At 45.4% G+C, this 15,504-nt stretch overlaps 2 protein-coding genes across 2 annotated transcripts in view; both read left to right on the plus strand.

Annotated features, from left to right (window-relative positions):
* Window positions 1-497: 497 nt before the first annotated feature.
* dusp5 (dual specificity phosphatase 5) lies at window positions 498-10,393 on the plus strand. The gene is made up of 4 exons (XM_063198450.1): window positions 498-990; window positions 1,827-1,972; window positions 3,253-3,472; window positions 9,426-10,393. The coding sequence occupies exons 1-4, from the start codon at window positions 633-635 to the stop codon at window positions 10,181-10,183; spliced, it is 1,482 nt and encodes a 493-aa protein (XP_063054520.1). The 5' UTR covers window positions 498-632; the 3' UTR covers window positions 10,184-10,393.
* Window positions 10,394-14,838: 4,445 nt separating this feature from the next.
* The window catches only part of smc3 (structural maintenance of chromosomes 3), a 77,272-nt gene continuing 76,606 nt past the window's right edge, over window positions 14,839-15,504 (plus strand). Inside the window, exon 1 of the mRNA XM_063198461.1 lies at window positions 14,839-15,010. Within this exon, the coding sequence (XP_063054531.1) occupies window positions 14,996-15,010 (15 nt within the window). The 5' untranslated portion in view covers window positions 14,839-14,995. The remainder of the gene's footprint in view (window positions 15,011-15,504) is intronic.

Here is a 15,504-nt window from a genome sequence, read left to right on the forward strand (position 1 = left end):
GATACTAGTTTGACAGTAAGTGTTGTTTTGAAGACAAGAATCTACTTTCAATCAATAGGTTTGTTTTCACAGCCTACTCTCATGTATAAACAGACAATGTAGACTTGTGAATGGTTATGTAAATTGAAATAGGCTATTGGCCATTCATGTTTGTTTGTATTTGCATCATATGCCAAGATAAGACTTCCTCATGAAGTTCATTTTCAGGATGAATTTTTTTAAAAGAAATTACAGTAGGCGTATTGGTTGATGACTGAAATAAAACAAAAAAACACACTCAATGATAACGAAATGTTTGGGAAGCTATGACTAATGGTTTATTCAAAAGAGGAATATTCGCCCTAAGAGAAAGGCGTGTTCAAAGGTACTGAGACTGTAGGCAGGCTAGGCTTGCTAATCACACCTTGCCGGAGTCCATATATGGTTCGTGACGTCACGGGCCGGAGGTTTCATTCATATAAAACTCCTCGGACGGAATCCCCTCAGAGGAAATGTAGGCAAAGACGCACGAGCGGCTGTAGCGCGAGACCGTGGCTGCGTGTAGCTTGACGCACAAGTGTATAGCCTTGTCATTTCAAAAACACAACCACACATACACGAGCAAAAAAATATTTCAGCACAAACCAGCCAAAATGAGGGTCTCGAGCATTGATTGTCGCCGTCTGAGGAAAATCATCAGGAAGGAATGCGGGAGCTGTCTCATTGTGGATTGCCGACCTTACTTTTCTTTTTCGAACTCCAACATTACAGGTTCGTTCAACGTGAACCTGAATTCCGTTGTCGTCCGGAGATCTCGGGGAGGTCCGGTGCCTCTTCAGTTTGTTATCCCGGACGAGAAGGCTTTGTATCGGCTGCGGGAGGGCAGCATCTCGGCCGTCGTGGCTCTGGACGACCGGACACCTCATTTCCAAAAGCTCAGAAAGGACAGTGTCGCGCAAATAGTGATTAATACACTCACGGCAAGTGGAGCTAACATCTGCTTTCTGAAAGGTGAGAAAAGTTTAAACATAGCCTACAGTCTGAAGAATCATGGCGATATGTTGTTCGAATAGCCTAATGGCATCCCTTCAAGGCGCATGGAGACGAACTGGAATTTTGACCGAATTTTGACTAATTTTATTTGGCCTATAATTTCAGTGAGGACAATTAGGCCTATAATAAAACGAATAAAATGACATCATGATATAATCACAAATCAAAGCAGGTCCTGTTTTTTATTTATTTATTTTCATTTTTGTTTTACAAAAATGTAGCCTGCTCCAAATTCACTTTCCCACCCAATAGCCTAGTTGGAATGTAAAACTGGCACTTCCCTTGCTGGTTTCTGTGAAATGACTCGTATTAGGCTCGTATAAGTCATTTGTTTGATCACTGGGATGTTGTAGCAACCGTCTTCCCAAGCAGTGTATTTTCTGTACACTCGGAGAGATAAATTCTCAGCGTGCGTCAAAGGATGAGTCACTGCACGGGAAGCTTGAAAATGCTCGGCATAGCGCAGCGCCTTGAAATTCTCTCACCATTGAAAATACACTGAAAGTGTTGTGTTGCCGACAGCCTTGGTTTGGCTGAATTATAGGCCTATTCTGGAAATGTGGCCTTCCTTATTTTGAGCAGGCTATTAACAGTTTAATTTTATTATAACGGATCAAGTCATTATCGTGTCAGGAATAAATTTGCTTCTCTCTAAGTGTAGCTTAATATGTCATCATTGATAGAATTTCATTTGGGACTATTTTGGGGCACATGAAAGCCCTCACGATTCTGCCTGTTGCGAAGAGAATATTCATCTTCTATGTAGGCTAATTATATTTCGTTTCCTTCAATAGGGGGCTATGAGAACTTCCATTCCCAATATCCTGAACTTTGCACTGAGATGAAAGTCGTCACGCCGACGACGGGAACCGAAACCGAGAGGGCCATCCGCGGCCACTGTGAGAAACTACGCTGCAACCTCAAGCCAGATTACGATCAGGTATGGATGGAGGAGAGAGAGAGAGAGAAACCTGCTGCTGTTAATGTCGCTTCCTCTTTCCCCACCCGCGCACACCAACACCACCGCACCACACGGCAGCCGTTTCCCCTTTGGACACTGATTATTGTCAGGGCTTTGCCACCAGCAGCCTCTGGCGGAAAAAAGATAAGAGTGACAAGCAAAACTATTTTTAAAAGCTCTATCCGGTGCAATGGGTGACCAACACTCTTTAAAATGCTCCTAAACACACTGCCGAAAAAACACATCTCACTAAAACACTCAGCAGTGGAATCAAGCAGAGGTATGAACTAGGCTATTAGGGGTCTTATATTAGCCTACTGATGTAAATACAACACTAGTACATGACATAGGCTACCAGTTACCCACCAAACCTAATGAGAAGATATTAACAGTAAGAATACCTCTTCTTTTACTTTATATTCCTCTGGACTTTGGAGTTTGCTGTGTGTGAAAGTTATGTCAACAAATCTGACCCACGCTGAGCCCGGTCAACCTGAGATGACACATCAAACATGAGAGACACCAGGTTACCTAAAAAAGCAATTGCTTATCAAAGCTTGGCCTGTTGACATTTTCAAGTGCCACCCCCACCCGATTAAATCCTTTATCCCCTGACCTTTCCCTGGTTTCTGATGTGGCGCTATTTATAAAAGGAAACAGTCTTTTAAAACACCGCCCCATTCTCCTCACTTTTTTCGACACTTTTGAAAATGGCCCTCTGAGAGGTGCTGCTGACGTCTGTGTTTTCCTGTTCTCTTTCTCTTTGTTTCTCTCTTTCTCACTCTCTCTCTCTCTCTCTCTCTCTCTCTCTCTCTCTCTCTCTCTTCCTGTACACTCTCTACAAGCATAATGTTACATGTTATTGTTGCACACTTTGTTACACTGTACCCAATTGTAGCAGTAAATTGTAACCGTCATGGGCTTTTATATTATGGCATTTTTATTGGACAGGACAGTGAACAAGTGACAGGATACATACAAGTGAGAGGGGGTGTTAGTGTTGGGAAATGACCAGACGGGATTCGAACCGGGGGTTCCCACACAGGCAGTGAGGCGATGGAGGGGTGCATTAGGGCACTGTGCCACAGCAACGCACCATGTAACCCTCGTTTGTGTGCTGTGCCACGTTGGAACCTCTCTGTTTTTTTTGGTGACGTCAGAAATGGTTCATCGAGACCAGGCACTGACGTTTGTGTTTCTCTCTCTCTCTCTCTCTCTCTCTCTCTCTCTCTCTCTCTCTCTCTCTCTCTTTCCCCCAGGGCCCTCCCGTGGAGCTGGCCCCTTTCCTCTACCTCGGCAGTGCCTACCACGCGTCTCGCCACGACTTCCTGTCCGAGCGGCGCATCACGGCGCTGCTCAACGTCTCCAAGCGCGACACGGCGCCGGCTAAGTGGCAGTACGACTACAAGTGGATCCCCGTGGAGGACAGCCACACTGCCGACATCAGCTCCCACTTCCAGGAGGCCTTTGACTTCATTGGTGAGCTTTTACACCACTACCATTACACGCAGAGTGTCAAACACAACAAGGCCCACACTGTCAAAGCATTGCAGCCAATTAAACATAAAAAAACAAGTTGACCCGCTGTGTTACATTTGTAAGTTGACTCAAATCGAGATTTAACTCAACTCAAGGTTTTCTCAAGTTGAGTTAACTGACAAAATTAAGGCAGCAGGGCAACTTACGTTTTTTACGTTTAACTGGCTACAATGTTTTGCAGTGCAGGGGCCAGGAGTTCTGGTCTACTTGTTGAGACTTGGTCTTTACCAAGGGTTGTAGGCTCGAATCCCACCCTTACCTGTCCTTACACCTCCATCCATGCCTATAGTACGCTTGAGTGAGGCACCTTACCCCACGTTGCTCTAGGGACTGTAACCAATGACCTTTACCAAAAAAATTGTATCTTGCTTTGGACATGGGCTCAGTGCCTTGACATGGCACAAGAAAGATGGCAGGCATCAAAATCACAAAAAAAACATCAAGCATGTGGCAGAATATGGGCTATTGTGCTGTGCATCCAGCACTACCTACCCTTGTGCTAAATTTAGTCACACGCTCCTCCTCAAAGAGGATAGGAAAGAATCATGTTTCCATGCCTTTGTCATCTCACAAGGCTTTGTGGTGTGTCACCCTGCTTTAATTACTTCAGTCTTTCCTAAACATGTTGTTTTGTTTTTTTTAACGGCTGTTTATTTTTTTCCATCATGGATATTTGTGGGGTCAGTCAGTATGAGACAAAGCAGAGTTCAAGGCCAAAGAGTGTAGATGCTGAACTCTTTATACAGTACATTTTGCTGTGTTAATTCATAGCATTGGTCGTACAAAGTGTTGAATTAACTATCACCAACACCAATGTACCGTGGAGGCGAGGCAGGGTCAGTTGAGTTTTCGAGTTTAGTTTTTCAACAGGCCCTCACCTCCCCCAAGATGCTGAGCTCTTTCATCTTCACACAGAGTTCATTTTTTGAGGTGTTAATACAACACTCGGAGTGTGCGATTAAACATGTTCTGTGTTATTCACACTATCTAAGTGTTAAACGAACACTGCACAATTTACTGGAAAGGCCATAGTTCAGTTTCTAAACAGGTCTCCGCCTCCCTCCAATGCGAAGGCCTTTCTTCACCTAGAAGCTAAGTTCTGTTCAGTTCAGTTCACACATTTCTCTGAAACTCAGGCAGTGTTACATGGCTCAGTGCTAAAGATAGGCCATGGTGGCGGCGGCAGAAAGAAACGCGTCTATTTTCGGTGTGTGTGTGTGTGGCAGCGAGGCAGCATCTTAACATTTTCAAATTAAGACTTCCTCTCGTTGGCAGCGCGCTGGATGGCGCGTGGGAGAACCAGAAATAAAAGCGACAAACTAAACTTGCATGCTTAATCAGACAGTCGACTGACTTGGCACAACTCAAGAAGCCCTTCCAAATCCTATCTTCTCCCCCCTTCTCCTCTTCTCTCTTCTCTCCTTTGCCACCCACCCTCCCTTCATCCCTCTCATCCTCCTCTACCCCAACAGGACCGGCGTTGGCGTCGAGATGGGCCGCCACGTCGAGCTAAGCTAGCAATAGGCTGTAGCCATTTGCACAAAGCCCAAACTCTAACCCCCCTATAGGGGAGCTACTCTCTAGGTAATGCGTTCGTTGTAATGAATTGGTAGCTTAGCTCGACGTGTAGCTCGTATCGACAGCACAGCCGTCGGCTCAACATGCACAAATCCGCTGTGATTCAAGAAGAGCTTCTGCTCATCCCTCCCCTCCCTTCCCCTCCCTTCCCTTCCCATACCCAGGGTTGCCAGATGAGGCTGATGATTTCCAGCCCAAAAAATGCTCAAAACCCGCCTAGGAGCACAAAATTCCGCCCAATTGTATTGATTTCTATGGCAAGAATTGGGCTGTTTTTTCTGATAAATGCCGTTTTTTCCCGCGCACGGCCATCCTAAGCAGCCCAATTTGGCGGGAACCAGCCCAATCTGGCAACACTGCCCATACCCTCGTTTCCCCTGTGCTTGGCAGCCAGCGTCTGAAGGTGCAGTTGTCACCGGATGTGCTCGCTCGCTAATCTTCCTCCGGTGTCTCATGACTAGGCGGGAGGGGAGGGCGTGGCTGGCTGGCTGGCTGACGGGCTGGCTGGCCGCTTCGTCACCCTTTTTTGCGAAGGCAGGCGAGAGCAAGCCGAGCCGTTAACGACAGGCGTGGTCCGCCAAAAAAGATGCTCTGTGTGAATGTGTGTGTGTGTGTTTGTGTGATGCTTGAGACTAGGGGTGGAATGTGTGCTTGACCTCGCCCCTCCTGCCTCTCTCCCACCCTCTCATCATCCTCCTTTCATTGCCGACTAGGCCGCTGTTGGGATAGTGTTGGGTTCGGTTCAGGTGTTCCTTCTGAGGGGTGGTGACCCTCTCGCCTCCCGCCCCTCCCCCACCTCCCATTATTCCCTCCCGACGGTACAGTTCAGTGGTGGATTCCAGGTGTGCTTCAGGGGTTGAACACAAGGGCCAGGTAGTAGTACAGTATATGGGAGGCCATAAAACAGGCAGTCAATCGCTCGCTTGCTAGCTCCCATGAAATGGGTGGAAGTGCTGCTTTGTCCAGTGCAGATTCAACACTCCGAGTGTAGAACCAACTACAAGAGTGTTCATTTCAACTCTCTACACGTGTTGAATTGACACTGTAAAGGATAATTTGAGCACCAAAAATTCTATATAAAACTGATGTATTATTATTATTATTATTACTGCTATTATTAACGTCTGCTGCCTCTGCTCCTCGGGCTATTTGTAGACATGTAAGATGTGGGGTAGAGAGTTTGTTCACCCCCCTTTTTACACAGATACACAGGCCGAGCAAGCGACAACTTGAACCACAATGTCGTCCAGGCACCTCCACAAAAAGATGTGCAAAGTACCATGTCCAGACGGACTCTGGACTGGCGTTAAAAAAATAAATAAACGGCTGTGGGTTTTTTAAGGATTTGTTTACTTTATTTATTTATATACAGTACACACTGTGTGTGTGTGTGTGTGTGTGTGTGTGTGTGTGTGTGTGTGTGTGTGTGTGTGTGTGTGTGTGTAAGCCAGTCAGGATACAGCTGCCACTTGCTAAGGCCGGAACTGGGGCTGTCGTCAGTGACAGGCTTTGGTTACGCAGGGACACGGATGTGTCACTCGCCCCCACGCCACAACCTGCCACTGCCACCGCCACACAGCACGGCATGCAGGGACAGATTACTGCACGGGCCTACCGGGCCCAGGCCCAGGGGCCCAAGAGGCAAAGGGGGCCCTGAAGGCCAAGCTTCTATATTTCCATTCTCACATTGCATTAACATTATGCTGCATGCTACATGGATGCATTGACTTTCACTAGCTTAGCTACATACTCCCTCTTTTAACTTGCCTAGACAACGCTTAACATAAAAAATAAGACACTTTACCACCTTTATAAACCCCAGCCAACGATTTTAACTGTATTAAGCCCCAAAATAGTGGCATACCCCTTTAACTACTGGAGTTTCCATTTCTTCTTGGGGGACAACCCCCTAAACCCCCAAGAACACACATTGAAACATCTGGCCTGGAACCCTGGGTCGTTTTGTAAACTAGCAGCACCCATGGAGAGGGGGGCCTTTCTTGTTGTCTGGCCCTGGGGCCTATGGAATAGTAATCAGTCCCTGACGGAATGCTGATGAGATGAGTGGCTTAGTCGTCAGACTGGCCGCGTAATAAGTGTCACATCTCCCTCTCTGTTCTCCCCCCCACCTCTCTCTCCATCCCTCCCAATCCCTCTTTCCTTGTATATGACTATGAGGCTCGTGTACTGTGACTGAGGTCTTGTATGCTTGTGTACTGTAAGTGGAATCTATCAGTCCAACAAGTATCACGTCTCCCTCTCCCCTTCCTCATACACCTCTTCTCTTGAATTAGGACTACGACACCTATGTATTAGAAGCACTAAGAAGAGGTGCATATTGGACTGTGTCCCATGTCCCATGCAGTGAGATGGGGTGAAAATCAGTTCCGCAAACTCGCTACTTTTTCCGCAATGTCATGAGGCCACGTTTGTATGTGTACCGTCCTTCTTGTATAAAAGGCTAGTGTATTATGAGTGAAGTCTTATCAAAGTGAAGAGGTAGAGTGGAATGGATAGGATGGGATAGGAGAGGAGCACCTCCAGGCCTGCTGACAGGTGGGCATATACTGTACGTATGGGTCAGTTGTCCCGGGCCCATTGTGTCCTCATTACATTGTAGTATGTGTTGAGGAAGGGGACCATTCAGATGATTTTGCCCTGGGCCCCCGAGAAAGCTGTCAACGGCCATGGACAGACACCTCACTCCACCCCAGATGGGCAGCTCTGAGTCATTATCAGTGCGCAGGAAGGGCCAGTCGGATCAGCCTGCCTGTCTGTCTGTCTGTCTGCTGGTCAGTCAGAGCCCGATATATATTATCCCCCAGAGATAAAAACAGCTCTCTTCTGGTATAGAGATAATGAGATTATTTAAGCTTGTTCTCACACAAGGGGCTTAATTAGGAGTTCATTGTCAAATGTATAATGGAGGTTTCAATGGAGCTCTGAGTCAGAGTGGAAGCTGGAACATGGCGCTTAGAACAGATAAATAGGCATAGAGGGCACAAGGTGAGTGAGGCTTGTCTCTCCACGAGAAAAAACATGAGAGCAGAACAGAGTCGTAGATGGAGTAGTATAGAGGAGAAATGGTTCTATGTGGAATAGAACCAAGTGTTCTACAGTCTAGAGGGTTCTTAGAATGCAGGGAAGAGTTCTCGTTTGAGTTCTTCTCAGATCCTAAGATTGATGGCATATGAAGAACTCAAGTGTATATTCACAATATATCTACAAAGCGCCCTTTTCTGATATGACGAATTCAAACAGGGACACTACAGGAAGAGTAGCCTAGAATGTAAAATGTCTTTGACACAAACCAAATCCACGGAAGTCCACGAACATTCCAGAGTTTGACACATTCTAAGCTGTGATGCAACAGCGCAGGGGCAGGGTGAGTTAATGTGACTGGTGGAGCAACCTCTACCATAGCTTGCCAACAGATCTGTGGGTTGAGAAACACGAAGGGAAAGAGGTATGAGCGTCAGTATGACTCAGTTGGGTTTTTTTTGGGAGGGGAATCGATACCCGTACAGACAGGCTGTGTATCGAGGCTTGACTGCAGATGTGGGGGAGAGAGTTAGGCAAGTAGACAGGCACGCAAGGAGGGAGACTGTCGGTGGTAGTAGTGACAATGATGATGACGTTGTGATTAGAGATGCACCGGGATCCTGATTTTTAGGATCCTGCCGGATACCGGATCCACTGCTTAAGATCCTGCCGGATCCGGAACCGGATACCGGATCCTACGAAAGGGTTGAAACACATAGCCTACTCGCACACGTGGACCCTTTTTATCACGTTGGCTCAAACTATTTTGAATGAAAAGCCTCGGCTACCGGATCCTGGATCCTGGATCCGGATCCTGTGAAAAACCCTATTATCCTGCCGGATCCGGATCCGGAACCAGATCGTCTCTACCGGTGCATCTCTAGTTGTGATGTTTGGAGACAAAAAGAGAGAAAGTTGGGGGCGTTCAGCATCAGCAGTACCCTGAGCTGTCAACACAACAGCCTGTGCCTCACTCTCCTCTCCCGGCATCCGCCCACCACCCACATATTATATGTTTCTCTTCAGCTTTTTCGTCAATTGTAATGTTTTTTAATGCTCATTATATGATATAACAGATGTTGTAGGACCATTCCTTTCCCTTGCCCTTGTGCATGGCACTTAAAATGTCCAGATTCTCATGTCCAGAAAAGTGTGAATTCTTAAGTTTTCTAGGTTGTTGTGGTGATATTTTGCAGAGCTTGTTTGCTATTTGAAGAGAACATTATATTAACCTTTCCCCTTCTTCTTCTCCTTCTTGTGTCCTCCTCCGCAGACCGCGTGAAGCAAGGCGGTGGCAAGGTGTTGGTGCACTGCGAGGCGGGCATCTCGCGCTCGCCGACCATCTGCATGGCGTACCTGATGAGGACGCGGAGCCTGCGGCTGGAGGAGGCCTTCGACGTCATCCGCCAGCAGCGGGCCATGATCTCGCCCAACTTCAGCTTCATGGGCCAGCTGCTGCAGTTCGAGGCCGAGGTGCTGTCCAGCGCGCCTCCTGCCTCCTCCTCCTCGGCCGCCTCCTCCATGGACTCCTCCGCCTCCACCCATTCCTCCTCCATCTCCTCCTCCCCTGTCTTCTCTTTCTCTTCGTCCTCGTCTTCCCTGTCCTCCTTGAAGGTGGAGACCACTGGAAGCACGGCCAGGTCCAGGCCCCACATCCCCGTTCCCTTGCTCCTCCACCAGGAGAACTCACCCACCACACTTGAGTCCTCCATGGACATAACCATCACCACCACCATCAACACCAACACCGCCAAGGCGATGGAAGACGTGGGGGTGGAGACGCAAGGAAGCGAGCCCCCACCCACGCCCGCACCCAGGGGACCCGCCTCTCCTCCGTCGTTCTTCAGCGATGCCGTCTTCGAGCTGGGTGGCGGAGGCCAGAAAAGCTGGGAGGAGTCTTCTCCGCCGTCTTCCGCTGCCGCGGTCTTCTCGTTTCCCACCTCCTTCCTGTCGCCCTTGCCCCCCCTGCAGTCTGTGCCGCCCGTGCGTCACCGTCCGTTCAAGCTCAGCCCCATAACTGCACTGCCTTAAACGAGTGCTTGAAATTGACATTTTGACTCTTAATTTTGTTGTGTAGACTACTTGAAACTTTGGAAAAAAACACACAAACACACACAGTAGTACACTGTATGCTGTACAGTTTATCAGTACATACATGTACATGCACACACAGTCACATAAACATACTATTACTGAATAACAGTAACGGTAACTGAAAAGAAATAAGCCACTTTGGCAAAAGTGAATAAAGCAATCAAAGATGAGCTAAGGTGAAAATGAGAAAAGGTGAAGAAATCTGGAAGATATGAGAATGGACAACTTTGTGTGTGTGTGTGAAGTTATGGAGATTTTACTGATGAATACTTGCCTTTGTTTTGTGAATTTTAATGAATCCCAGCAAGGTATAACTGCAATACTTGCCTTAGCCAAATGTGTTTTCATGTTGTTGAATTATTTGTCTTAAAAACCTGAAGAGGATTTTGGAATTAATTTATTGTTTTTCAAATGGTGTCTTTTTTATGAAAACAATAAATGGAGATACAATTTCTAAAACAATGACTTGAGTTGTCATTTAAATGTATACGATTCATTCCAAGGGTTCATCTCTGAGGACTAGGCCTAGACTTCTGTATACCCCCTTGCTTCAGGGGAGCATTTCTCAAAGCATTTCTCTTGTTGTTTGCAATGCAATTTCCCATTTGCAACTACCCAAGCTAGCTACTACGCTTTCGAGAAATGCACCCCAGTCTTGTAAGCTGTAAACATCCAACTAACTATATTAGGCTATAACAGCATTGCGACAATATTATTTACGGTCTTAAGTAAAACATCATAGACTAGGTCATTACCATGTTGGTGACAATAAAGTTTTAATGGAGGCTCTGCGCACAATGTGTGCGATTTCATGGCAACTGCACATATTGTCTACAGTGTTGGGGAGTAATGCATTACAAAGGTAATGAATTACTTATTTTTACACATTTACATATTCTTACTTTTTGCTGTAATGCAGTAATGTAAGGCATTACAGGGTGGGTGGGGGGAGAGCTGTAATACTAGTTACAATGTTAATAACCTAAGTTACAATGCATTTTACTCTAACCTGGATTTTTAATGGTTCAGTGTGGTGGGCTTTCCTGGTGAACCAGTAGCCTGTGTAGCCCAGCCCCCTGGGAGTCAACACATAGCTTCTGGTTCACCAGGAAAGTGGTGGGCCAAAATAAGAAGCTATTCCTGAATCTGCTTTTTTCTAGTCTGCCTGATGATGCCGAAACACCTTCTGGGTGGGATGTGAAAGAGTCATGACTGATTTGATTTACAAATCAAATCGCCAGATCCATATTTAGCTATTTTGCCGAGAGTAAATAAAGTAATGCAAAAGTAGTGAACTGCCTTACATAGTAATATTGTAATGTAATGGATTGCTTTGAAAAGACAGTAACATCAGCAATACTTTACAGTTTTTGAGCAACTTGTACTACATTGGCCGTCTGGGAATGTCAGAATGTAATGTACAATAGTGACACCTACAGAGGATACTTGGACAAGTCACAGGGCATATCAGATAGGCAGGGGTGAAAGTAGACAGGTCCGCACAGGTGCAAAGCAGCGGTATAAAATGTAGAGATTGTACGCAGTAGCCTACCAATAGGTTTCATGCTGTCCAAAAACCCACATTTGAAAGGTCTGCTATTAGTAGAACACACATACAACCACACTATGCCATTTAAGACAAGCGGCCTCTTATGAAGAGACACCCAAGTCATGCAGTGATAGGGCCTAGATGTGTGTGTGTGTGTGTGTGTGTGTGTGTGTGTGTGTGTGTGTGTGTGGAGTGACACAGCGGGAGACTTGTGTCACCCCCCATCTTTATTCCAAGGAATACAATGGTCATTGTACCATGCAGAGACTACTGATACCCCTGGACACTTTGTTGGTCACTTTGTCTTGGCATCTATGTGCCACTCAGCTAAGGCACGTGGCACTGTGGACACTTTATTATTTGGTGTGTGTGTGTGTGTGTGTGGAGTGACAGAGAGACATGTACAGTGCCCTCCATTATTATTGGCACCCCTGGTTGAGATGTGTTTTTTAGCTTCCAATTATTATTATTTTTCTCTAAATAATATGGGACCTTAATGGAAAAAAAGAGAAAAATCCAACCTTCAATACAAGTGCATTTATTCAGTGGGGAAAAAATCCCACATAAATAAATTATTATTTGACATCAAATAATGTGTGTCACAATTATTAGCACCCCTGTTGTTAATATTTTGTACAACCCCCTTTTGCCAACAAAACAGCACCTAATCTTCTCCTATAATGTTTCACAAGATGGGAAAAGACAGAAAGAGGGATCTTCAGCCATTCCTCTTTGCAGAATCTCTCTAAATCATCCAGAGACCTGGGTCCTCTCCTCTGTACTCTCCTCTTCAGCTCACCCCACATGTTCTCAATGGGGTTGAGGTCTGGGGACTGAGATGGCCATGGGAGGAGCTTGATTATGTGTCTGGTTAACCATTTCTGTGTAGATTTGGCCATATGTTTAGGGTCATTGTCTTGCTGAAAGACCCAGTGACGACCCATCTTCAGCTTTTTGGCAGAGGGCAACAGATTTTGATTTAAAATGTCCTGGTATTTCAAAATGGCATTCATGATGCCATGCACCCTAACAAGCTTCCCAGGGCCTTTGGAAGCGAAACAGCCCCACAGCATCACTGACCCACCCCCATACTTCACAGTGGGTATGAGGTGCTTTTCAGCATGCGCATCTTTCGTGGCACGCCAGACCCACTTAGAGTGTTTGTTGCCAAAAAGCTCAATCTTGGTCTCATCTGACCAAAGCACACGGTCCCAGTTGAAGCCCCAATACCGCTGGGCGAACTCCAGACGTTTGCGTTTATGATTGTGGGTGAGGAAAGGTTTTCTCCGTGCATGCCTCCCAAACAGCTTGTTGGCGTGTAGACAGCGCCTGATAGTTGATTTGGAGACTTTGTGACCCCAGGATGCTACCATTTGTTGTAATTCTGTAACAGTGAGCTTTGGAGATATTTTGATTTCTCTTACCATCCTCCTCACTGTGCGTGGTGGCAAAATAAACTTGGGTCCTCGTCCAGGCTTGTTTACCACTGTTCCAGTTGTTTTGAACTTCTTAATTATTCCTCTCACAGTAGATATGGGCAGCTGCAGTTGAGTGGCAATCTTCTTGTAGCCTCTGCCTGACCTGTGAAGGTCGACGCACATCTGCCTCACTTGTATGCTGTGTTCCTTTGTCTTTCCCATGTTTAAGAGTGGATAAGAGAAATAGCCTCGGTGTCACGTCATAGTTATACCCCAGGGAAACAGGAAGTGATGAATTACTAATTAAATGTTCCTACATACTCTGGTAAACTTTGTAAACTACTGTAGAAATGACAGAAATGCTTCAATTATATTTATTTCCTGGGAATTGTTAAGGGTGCCAATAATTGTGGAACAGGTGATTTAATGAAAAATAATTATTTTTTAGTCAGGGATTTTTTTTATTTTCCTACAATTCATTTGAGTTGAAGGCTACATTTTCCTAAAATTTTCAGTGTGACAGTATTCTTCTGCAATAAACACTGAATTTATTTTAAGGCTTTTAACACATCTCAACCAGGGGTGCCAATAATTATGGAGGGCACTGTATGTAACAGTGAGCTATATTTTATGTGTAGGGCCTAAGTAGGCTATGTGTGTAATGTCTCGTGGCGTGGGCAGTGTCTTTTTGCTACTTGACACCTTTTCCCCCTGGGATCCATAAATTATAGCCTACTCTACTCTCTACTCTGGATCTGTTAGTGCACATGTTTATTTTGTTAGTTTATTATTTGTTTGTAGGTGGGTGGGATGGTAGCACCGGTAACAAACGAAAAGTAGCCTACACGCATGGTCACATTTTTGCTATGTCAGTGGTTTGCGATGAACCAATCAATACGAGTCATAAAAACAATCTGGAAATACTGCGTAGAATGTATGTGGATTATCTGAATGCAAGCTGTCAAACTCCAGTAGCGATTAGGTCAAATTCCAAAGAATTAGAGCAGGGGAGCAGAAGAGGATTCCATCTGAGTTCACCAGACAGCATCACCGACCTCACCGTATCATTGCTCAGAATCAATGAGACCTCCTTGCTCAGAATGAATGTTCATTAATATCACAGAGACTTCACGTCTAGAATCTCTGTTATTACCTCAGGCGCAGTTGGCGGGATACTCATTCAAACATCCATTTCAAGTTATTATTAAACACGCGGCCTTTCACCGTGGCGAATTTACCAAACGCTACAAAATATTTATAATCTTACAGAAGACTACAGAACATACGGTTACTGTGTAGCTAGTGTCTGTTACTGTATTACAGTCTGACTGACTTGCGAAAGAAATATCTCAAACCTCTTTGGCGCTCAACTTCACCATCACCTTGAGCATACTAATACAGGAAAGGGGGTACACATTAAAGTAAACTCAACTTTAGCTATTATGTTAATCAGTGGTTAATTCACACGAACCATAATACCTTAATATATAAACAAATGTATATATTATACATTGTGTTACGCCAGAAATGTTCAAATAGTGTGATATTAACTTTCCCTGACACCAACATTACCCAAAATGCACAATGAACTCTTCCATTTGTCCCGCCCCTGTCGCCATTTTCAATATTGGTGTTTTGTCTGGATATTTTCTATCACGGACGGAGGAAGATTCAAAATCAAGACAAAATCAAGACTATTCTTGCCCTTCTTCTCTTCTGCTCTTGGAGGAGGAGGGTGGTTGTAACAATTGATTTCTGAGGAAAGCTCCTGCTTAGGCGATCATGTACATCAAACAGGTAGGCAGAGAAACATGCACGTCGTGAAAATGTGTTCCTTGAGTCTGTGCTAGTTGTCACTTTGAAAGACCGCCACTGCAGATAGACGAACTCGAAATCAAATGCAAACAAAACTCAGTTTATTTGATTAAGATATGGCGCATATGAAGGGACAAAGAAGACATTTGTAAATATTGTGTCTATTGCATTTGAAGGATGCCTTTAGCGAAAAGTGCTAGGCTAGCATTCATTCAGCCGGGCGCTGAACATAACATCGCTAGCTTGAGCTAACTATCACCAACATGGCTGCTGAAGCTTTTTGATAAATGTTATTTGCCGCCAGTGCATCAACGCGTGGTTTATTCGTTATTATTTTGATGTCCATCACATTTGATTGCGAATGCAATTCTGTGGTGCAGTCAGGGGCACACGCATTGCCCATTCGCCCTAATATATCTGGGCTTCCAGGTGTTTTCATAGATTCCCAGATTGACGCTCCCATCTCAGGACGCTCC

This window comes from Engraulis encrasicolus, chromosome 1 (assembly GCF_034702125.1).
Source record: "Engraulis encrasicolus isolate BLACKSEA-1 chromosome 1, IST_EnEncr_1.0, whole genome shotgun sequence".
Lineage (NCBI taxonomy): Eukaryota > Metazoa > Chordata > Actinopteri > Clupeiformes > Engraulidae > Engraulis > Engraulis encrasicolus.